General features: G+C 40.4%; 1 protein-coding gene across 3 annotated transcripts in view; it reads left to right on the top strand.

Annotated features, from left to right (window-relative positions):
- KDM4C (lysine demethylase 4C) overlaps positions 1 to 7,715 on the top strand; it is a 447,232-nt gene extending 439,517 nt beyond the window's left edge. For 2 of the 3 annotated variants that reach the window (XM_080819441.1, XM_080819442.1), the window contains 2 exons: positions 1,769 to 1,861; positions 6,631 to 7,715. In XM_080819441.1, the coding sequence (XP_080675567.1) occupies positions 1,769 to 1,861; positions 6,631 to 6,807 (270 nt within the window). In that variant the 3' untranslated portion in view covers positions 6,808 to 7,715. Of the gene's footprint in view, positions 1 to 1,768; positions 2,642 to 6,630 lie in introns of those variants that run through there. The other variant, XM_080819440.1, reaches the window with a different exon arrangement.
- Positions 7,716 to 8,483: the final 768 nt, after the last annotated feature.

Consider the following 8,483-nt stretch of genomic DNA (forward strand, 5'->3'; position numbering starts at 1 on the left):
TGAGCCACCCAGGTGCCCCAAACCAAGGGCCCTTTTAAGATTATTTGTGTTTTATGTCTAATTATTCCATCTCATTATTGAATAAGGAAAGACGTTTACAAAAATAGATGTAACCAAAAAAAATCCTATTACACAGTGCTAAATATCCTAAGTGTATGCATTTTTTGACCCTCCCAGTAGCCCTGTAAGATAAATGTTTTTGACTCCACTTTACAAATGAGGATAAAAAGGTTACATGAATTTAATAATTTGTTGAAGAGCACACAGCTGGTAAAGGGAAGGGCCAGAGTTTACTCTCAGCTCTGCCCCAACTAGAGTGAACAACCATCCCAGCTTGCTAGGGACTGTCCTTGATTTTAGCCCTAAAAGTCCTGCATCCCAGGAGACCTGTTGGTCCTGGAATGATTGGTCATCTCACCGTATCCTTTTTAGTTTTATAATTGCCTTTCTCTCTCTCTAGAATTTTCAAATTATGTAAAACAGAAGAAAGTTAGGCACAAGTAGTTCTAGCTATGCTATCAAATTCTACAAATGAGATGACACCTTGGCCGAATTAAATATTAAAGAAACCATTCTCCTAGAACAAGGCCAGGAAGAAAAGCCTCCTCATCTCAGCCTTCTGGGAGGTAACAGGGGAGCTCTCCTGTGACTGAGACCTAATTCCACCCTATTGTTTCAGCTTAGTCAAATGTAAACAGTACATGGATAAGAAATTTAATTATATATATTATCCTTATTGTATTATTTTTTTTAAACTCCAGCAGATTTTTTTTTTTTTATTAACGTAGTATAGCTGCATGGTTTCACTTACCTTTTAACCAGAAGTACAAGCCTATTTTTATAGCTTACATGTAAAGAATTCAGACAGACAACTTGGGGACTTCAAAAATATCATAAATTGTTCAGGATTAGAACATAATAGATTTTCTGCCCTGATTGAATCCCTTTTGTTGTTTCCTCCTAGTAGAGGTCATGTGTTAAACCTAAACCAAGAACAATTACCTGAATCAGGCATTTGATGAATTTCCCCCCAAATACTCTAGGTTTCTGTTAGCCAGTATCATTTACTTTTCTCTGACAAAATCTCCTAAAATGTTGAAAAAACTGGTTATGAAATTATTTGCTGCCATTTGATTAGCTTGAAGAAAAAGTTTTGAATTTTCATTTCAGGTGAAAGTTTTCACACATTGCTGTGGTTCACATGTTATGAGGTTCAGAACCTGGGATTTACCTGGCTTAGTGGTTTAATTTGACAAAAGTGAGTTTTGAAAGTTAAAGTTATCTAAGAACATGAGAAATTACTTTATCTGGGAGGATTATTATATAAGAGTAAATATGTCATCCTTTCTTCCTCATGTGGTATCAGAGCCTCTTAAAGAAATAAACCATACATACAGGCCCAGCCAGTCTTAATCCTAAATTGGCCACAATCTCATGTTCTGAGAAATCATTTGAGCAGCAGCTATGTATTTCTTTGTTTTTGCTTTGGGGTGAGGATAAATTTTTTATACCACATACTCCAAGACACTTATTTTCAAGAATTTTGAAAACATATATTGTTCTTAGTTTGATAAGGCAAAGAGCTTTCCTTCCTTCCTTAGCTTTTAGCTGGTTCTCTGGTTTGTTCTGCTTGAGTCCTTTTTTCCCTTTTTTTATGGAGTTAATTGGAACCTTGGGAAAAAATGGTGAACACTTTTATGTATGAATGTGTGTGTGTGTGTGTGTGTGTGTGTGTACATATATATCAAGATATCTTATTTCCCACTAGGTTGAATTTGAAGATGGATCCCAGATAGCAATGAAGAGAGAGGATATCTATACTTTAGATGAAGAATTACCCAAGAGAGTGAAAGCTCGTTTTGTAAGTGCTGGCAAATACCCCTCAGGGATCTGCCATGTGAATCTCGAATCCTATCCCTCTGTTTCCCAAGCCCAGCAGGAAACGTACTTAGGCCTTTGGATTGATTTTCAACTTTTCCCTTACTTAGGCAAACCTCAGATTGGCCCCAAACAGGAAACCAGTGCAGGTTCCTTGTTTTCCTTTCTAATGAGGTCAAATGGTCTAACACTTATTGGCATACCAGAATAATTGTTGAATACGTACTCTGTGCAAGGCGCTAGGAACATACAAAGGTACCATCCAGGCATTTATAATCTTGTCAGCAAAAGCAACATTACAGGAGGTTTTCAGTAGTAGATTAAAGGGGACACAGTATAAATGAATATTTGGTTTTCTATAGCCTTATCATATATTGATTAACATCTCTCCAGAAACTCATTAATAATGTTTGTGTCAGTTCATAATTAAACCAAGCTCTCACTATTTAACTAAAGGGAAAAAAAAAGCCCAAAAACTAGGTGTGGGAATATTAAAGCTGTTTAAAAAAAAAAAAAAAAAAAGAATGTTTTTAGTTTCAGGCTTTATACATGCCATTAAAAGACAAATAAACATGGACAAATATTCAAAACTGAAGTTGTTAAAAAATATAATTCACAGTAACTTAGTTTTCATTATTGCATCATAAAATATTTAGTGGACCCTGAAATGAAGTCAATTTTACTCATTAGAATTGCATCTACTACATCTGCAAAATGATAAATCCTGAATAGGGAAATTTGAATGAATGGGATTTTTCTGACTAAAATGAAAAAAAAAAACAAAAACAATTTTTTTTTTTTTTCAGAATAAACGACACGCTTAGTTTTCAGTGAATGCTTATGATCATACTTTTTCTGCAGTGATAGAATTACCTTAATTTGGAAAATCCTTGGATTCCTTAATTCTTCAGTTGTACGGTTAGCTCCTTTTCCTATCAGGTAGAGTCCTGGGGACAGGGTAACTGCACCAAGTATCAACTAACTTTCTGAGCCGCATCCTTGAGAGGAAGGTCTTTCAAAGTGAAGTAGTGAAGAGCGGAGTGACAGTAACAGCATTGCTGCCCACCCAGTGAGAAACGTGACAGGTAGGGGAACCACACACCTGAAAATAGATTAGCCACCAGATAATCTGCAGGGAAAGACAAAAATCAAATACTCCTATTGTAAAGACATTGGTTAATTCCTAACAAAGATCTAAAAATGCTGTCCATGCCCTGTATCTTAAAAATCTCTTAAGAACAACTTTCTTCTTCAAGATGCTAAAGATGGTAACACTCATGCTGTGCCTCTGTCTTCCCTAAATTCTCCCTCCTCTTCCTGCCCTTCATTGCTCCCCCTCCTCCATTCATTCATTCATTCACCTAGAGACTGAATGATGGGGAATGGAGTAGGTAGGCCTAAGTCTCTCAGGTCTTCGATTTTCTAATGCGTGTATGATTAAGCATTGGCTGGGTCTTATGATTTCAAATACTATTTCTTAATCATATTAAAAGAACACTTTTTACTTTCTGCTCAGATCACAATCTCTTTGTTCCATAATAGATTTGTCTCCAATATCAGGTTGCCTTCCTGCACAGCTTTATTTGAACCTAGCTCCTGAGTGTCCTAAGATCCATTTCTCTTGAACAGTCACACCAACATCCAACTTTTTTTTTAATTCTCAGAAGAAAAAAATTTTTAAAAAATATTTTACTTTTATTCGACAGAGAAAGAGATCACAAGTAGGCAGAGAAGCAGGTAGAGAGAGAGGTGGAAGCAGGCTCCCTGCCAAGCAGAGAGCCCGATGCAGGACTTGATCCTAGGACCCTGAGATCATGACCTGAGCCGAAGGCAGAGGCTTAACCTGATGAGCCATCCAGGTGCCCCAGAAAATTTTTTAATTAAAAATAAGTCAGTAAAGGGGAGCCTGGGTGGCTCCGTGGGTTAAGGCCTCTGCCTTCAGCTCAGGTCATGATCCCAGGGTCCTGGGATCAAGCCCTACATCGGGCTCTCTACTCAGCGGGGAGCCTGCTTCCCCCTCTCTCTCTGCCTACCTCTCTGCCTACTTGTGATCTCTGTCTTTCAAATAAATAAATAAAATCTTTTTTTAAAAAGTCTGTAAAAAATATGTAAATCACATAAATTATCTGAGTGTAACCTGTATGTCAAACAATTGAACCTAGTAAAAAATATCTTCAGGAACAAAGGCTCACAGTCACTAAATCCAGCTCGCAACCTCTGTTTTTATTGAATTGAAGACTTATGTGCTCCTGTTACAGCAGTCCAGCCTTTCCTTCAGGTCGTATATAACCCTCTGGCCCTTGGTTGGTCTATCTGTGACTGCTGTTTTTTTTTTTTTTTTTTCCAGTTGGTGAAACAAATCTAATTGGAAATCTCATTGATGGAAGATATTTTATGATTAGAGAAATCTCTTTTGTTTTTTTTTAAAGGAGGGTGGGTTAGCAGCCTCACTGCTAAACAGGAGGCCGCATATTTTAATGACTGCTGCTCACCCAGACACATGCTGACTTGGGAAGAAATTTTTCAAAAGAGTCAGCAGTCCACCTCGGTGATTTTGCGGGGGTTCTTTCCCACTAACTTCAGAAACGGCCCCATTACCTTTTATTGTCTCACAGAATAACCATGGCAACGGTGCATAATTAAGTAGAGCTGCTGGTAAATCGTTTTTATTATTATATTTGAGAAGCTGCCTTTTGCTGTTCTCACACAGTGGCAACACTTTCATAGATGTTTTATTTTCTCCTCTGGTAACTTTTAGCACTTATAAAAGGGAAAGATTACTCAGAGGAAGTACTTTGCCAAGAATGAAACAAAAATGTTTTCTCCTAATGGCAGAGGGTGCCCAGCAAACCCATAATCTATTAGTTATTTTCTTCCCGAGTGAAGCAAGGTAGTGTCTAGGGGTCCATGCAGGTAGCCTGTTACCCTGGATAACCATCTCATGATCTAGGCAGGGAACATGCCTGCTCTGCACTTGGGTCCATTTTTTAGTTTTTGGGCTTCTTCGTAACTTCTCTATTGTTTATCTCTTCTTCATGATTGACCATGTGTTTCAAGTTCTCAAAGCTGAACTCTGCCTCTGTCATCAACCAGAGGAGGTGGCCTCAGTGACAGTGAGATGCACTGTGCCTTGGCACCATCTGGAGTGATCACTTCAGTGAAAACCAGTTGGAAATGCATTTTAGGAGACAAAATAGTAGAGAATTAGGAATCAAAAATTGTGTCTTAATGTAGGCTTTACCTGAGCATAACAGAAGAAGCCCACGTTCTTTCACCTGGCTAACACTTAATTGAGCAGTGACTGAGGGCCGGGCATGTTGCTTGGTGTGGAGGACATGTAAAGATCAGTACTCACTCTGTAACATCCTCGCCCACAAGGGATTCAGGAATCCCCAGTGGAGAAAAAGTTAACTGCCCCTCATCTTTGCCACTGATCTCATTCTGCATTGATACATAAAGTCTTATAGGAACCAAAAGAAGGGCCCTCAAGTTTTCCTGTGTCAGAGAAAACAGAATAGTGTCCATGCAAAGGAAAAAGTACATCTAATGACAGAAAGGCATAAGCCAGTAAGGTGTGGCCAGGAACTGCAAATAATTCTATCTGACCAGCATATGGGGTAGGATTTTGCCAAGTTACATAGGTCTAGAGAGCTTGGATACCATCTTAAAAAGCAGCAAAGCTATTGAAAGATGATAAGCAGGGATGCCATATAATCAGATAGTTTGTAGAGCACTTCCTTCTAGTGGTTCTGTAGCAAATAGCCTGGGGGGTGTAGCATTTGCTGCAGTGGTTTAGGGGAGGAGATGTGAGGCCTGTACCATGGGGCCAGCAGGAACAAAGAAGAAAGGATGGATGGCTATAAGGAACATGTAGGAGGGACCAGGACATGGTGGGGATGGGGGACATTTACAGTGACTGTTAGGTTTCTGATCAGTGTAGCTATGTCTCTGTGGACAGGATAGTTAAGCCATTTATGGGGTATTGGAAGGATAGTAACAGGGAGGGAAGACTTTGAGTTCAAGTTAGGGCAGGTTGATTTGAAGTGCCTCTGGGATCGGTACTCTGAGATGCTGGCTGGGCAGTTGGACATGCAGGCTTGTGCATAGAAGGAGGTCTGAAGTGGAGTGAGAGATATGAGCATCCTTGGAGAAGAAGCAGAAGTGTGGATGTGAGGGCTCAGGAGCATATGTGGAGAGGAAAAATGCAAAACTTCAGGAGCATCAGAGTTGAACAGATAGTTAAGAAAGGAGAACCCCTGAGACATCAACAGTGAGCAGCCAGAAGAAGAGAGGCAGGAGGAAGGGCTTATAAAGTGTCAGAGAAGAGAGCGATTCCAGCAATACTTAGGTGACAGAATAGAAAAGTATCATAGGAACTGGGCTGGAGCAAGGACGGTTTCCGGGAAGTGGTATGGGCAGAGGCCCAGAGGTAAATAGGAGTAGGGTGAGTTAAAGATGACTGTTGACAGAGTTGTCAAAATCCTGGTTGGGCAAGAGCTAGAGGGGAGATGGCAAGTGAGGGAGATTTATATGAGAAGACTTTAATTCTGCTTCTCCTGGGGGAAGGTCCCTGGGGGTGGGAGATCCTGAAGAAAGCTGGGGCTACATGGAAGCAGGAGCCTGGATGGAGCAAATCCTGGGCTAGTGTCCTGGCCTCTGCATGCCACTCCAAGCTGGTTAGATCAGATCTTTGTCCATTCTTGTCATGATCAAATGCCATGCTTTCCGCAGCGTGACACTGGCTCTTTCTAGTCCACAGCCTCTGATATGCGATTTGAAGACACATTTTATGGAGCAGACATAATCCAAGGGGAGAAAAAGAGACAAAGGGTGCTGAGTTCCAGGTTTAAGAATGAATATGTGGATGATCCTGTGTATCGCACTTTTTTGAAGAGCTCTTTTCAGAAAAAATGTCAGAAGAGACAATAACCTGCATACGCTGCTGCAGGCAACAGAGCAACGTGGACCAGAAAAGGAAAGATGAAGGGACAACCTTGGGGCTGTGCGATGTGTCTCACTGGGGTAGGTGACGGGGTATGTCTCTGACAGTGGAAAATTAGGCTTTCCAGAGTTTGGTCACCCAGACCACAGATTATAAGTGTTATTAATTGGACAATCTGAAGTCCTCCCCTAGTCTTGCTTTCACTTGTGAGCAGTTATCTTCGATGATCCCAAAGAATTTTTCTAAGTGAAAGGAAATAATAGTGAATCATCCACCAAAAAAAGCCACTGAGGAAGGAGGTGGGTCCTCACTTGTGGCCTAATTGTGCCCTTAGTCAGGAAACACATGGAGACTTCTCTCCCCTACCCCAGCAAGTGGGAGCCTTGATACCCAGGTCAGAGGGTAATAATTTATATATTTTCCACAGTCAGGGAAGGACTCTCACTTATTTGTTTTAAATGGTGGTTTTTATAAAACATTTTTAAAATACAAATGGCCTGTATGGTAATGAGATTTACCCGTGTGCTATCTGTAATTTCCCTTGTACAGAACTTTTACATTTTTTTATATCCCTATTACTTTTGATTGTGTCTGATGAGAACTGAGTTGTTGGCCTTTGTGAAATTTTTGGCTCTTGAGAAAGAATTCTTATGAATTGTATGGGAATTTTATATATTTAAAGAGGGAGATCTGGGGCTGTTATTTTTAAACACTTTTTCCCCCATAATATTCTGAGTAGATATTTATAAAATATATTTCTTTCATTATGTGTTTGTAAAATTAGAGTTTAAATAAATATGCTTTGATGCATAGTTTTCAACTAATATGATTTTTCCTTTTTAAAACAGCCTGAAAATGTACTAGTGTTTAAAAATAAAGATTTCCATTTTCTCCAATTCTGTCTTCTGACTTGCTTTTTGGTTTATGTTTAAATCAACAGAAAAACAAGTTTTCTTTAGGAGCTGGCTAAAAAGTTTGTCAGGCCCTTCTTCGTTCACAGACGTTTTACATAACCAGACACATTGCCAGACCTTTCAGACATGTCACTGGGCATAAAGGCTCCTCTGCCTGCCCACAGTGTCAGTTCAAGTGTTTCCCTCAGCTTATTCTAGGCCTTGAAGAACTCTGAGCACCTAGAGTCTAGAGCTTTTCTCATCCCAGGTTTCTTGTCCCCAGTGAACTTTAGAAAAGGCTGTATGGACCCTCTAGTCCCTCCCCTCACTTTATAGATGAGCGGTGGAGGACAGGCAGGAAAAGATTGCTCAGGGTCACAGAGTCCTTAGTGACTGCTTCAGTTAACTATGGTCACCATCACGCTGCATTCCAAACAACTGCAAAATCTCAGTGGCCAACCATCGGAAGACCAGGTTGGCTGGTCTAAGCTGGGCTTGGCTTGGCTTGGCAGCTGTGCTGACCTTGGCTTAGGCTAACTCACATGTCTGCTCCACATGTCTCCCAACATCCCACTGGGCCCAGTGAGCTAGCTCAGCTATGTTCTTCTCATGTCAGTGGCAGAGGCTGAAGAGCAAGTGAGCTCAGCCGAGTAGGCACATTTCAGTTTGCTCTGTGGTGCTGGTTAACATCCTATCAGCCAGAGCCCAGAGCCAAGGATTCAAGGGCATTTTAGAGTTTCATGGCAAAGAGTGAGGATGTATCATGTTAC

Source organism: Martes martes, assembly GCF_963455335.1.
Source record: "Martes martes genome assembly, chromosome: 12".
In the NCBI taxonomy this organism is placed as follows: domain Eukaryota; kingdom Metazoa; phylum Chordata; class Mammalia; order Carnivora; family Mustelidae; genus Martes; species Martes martes.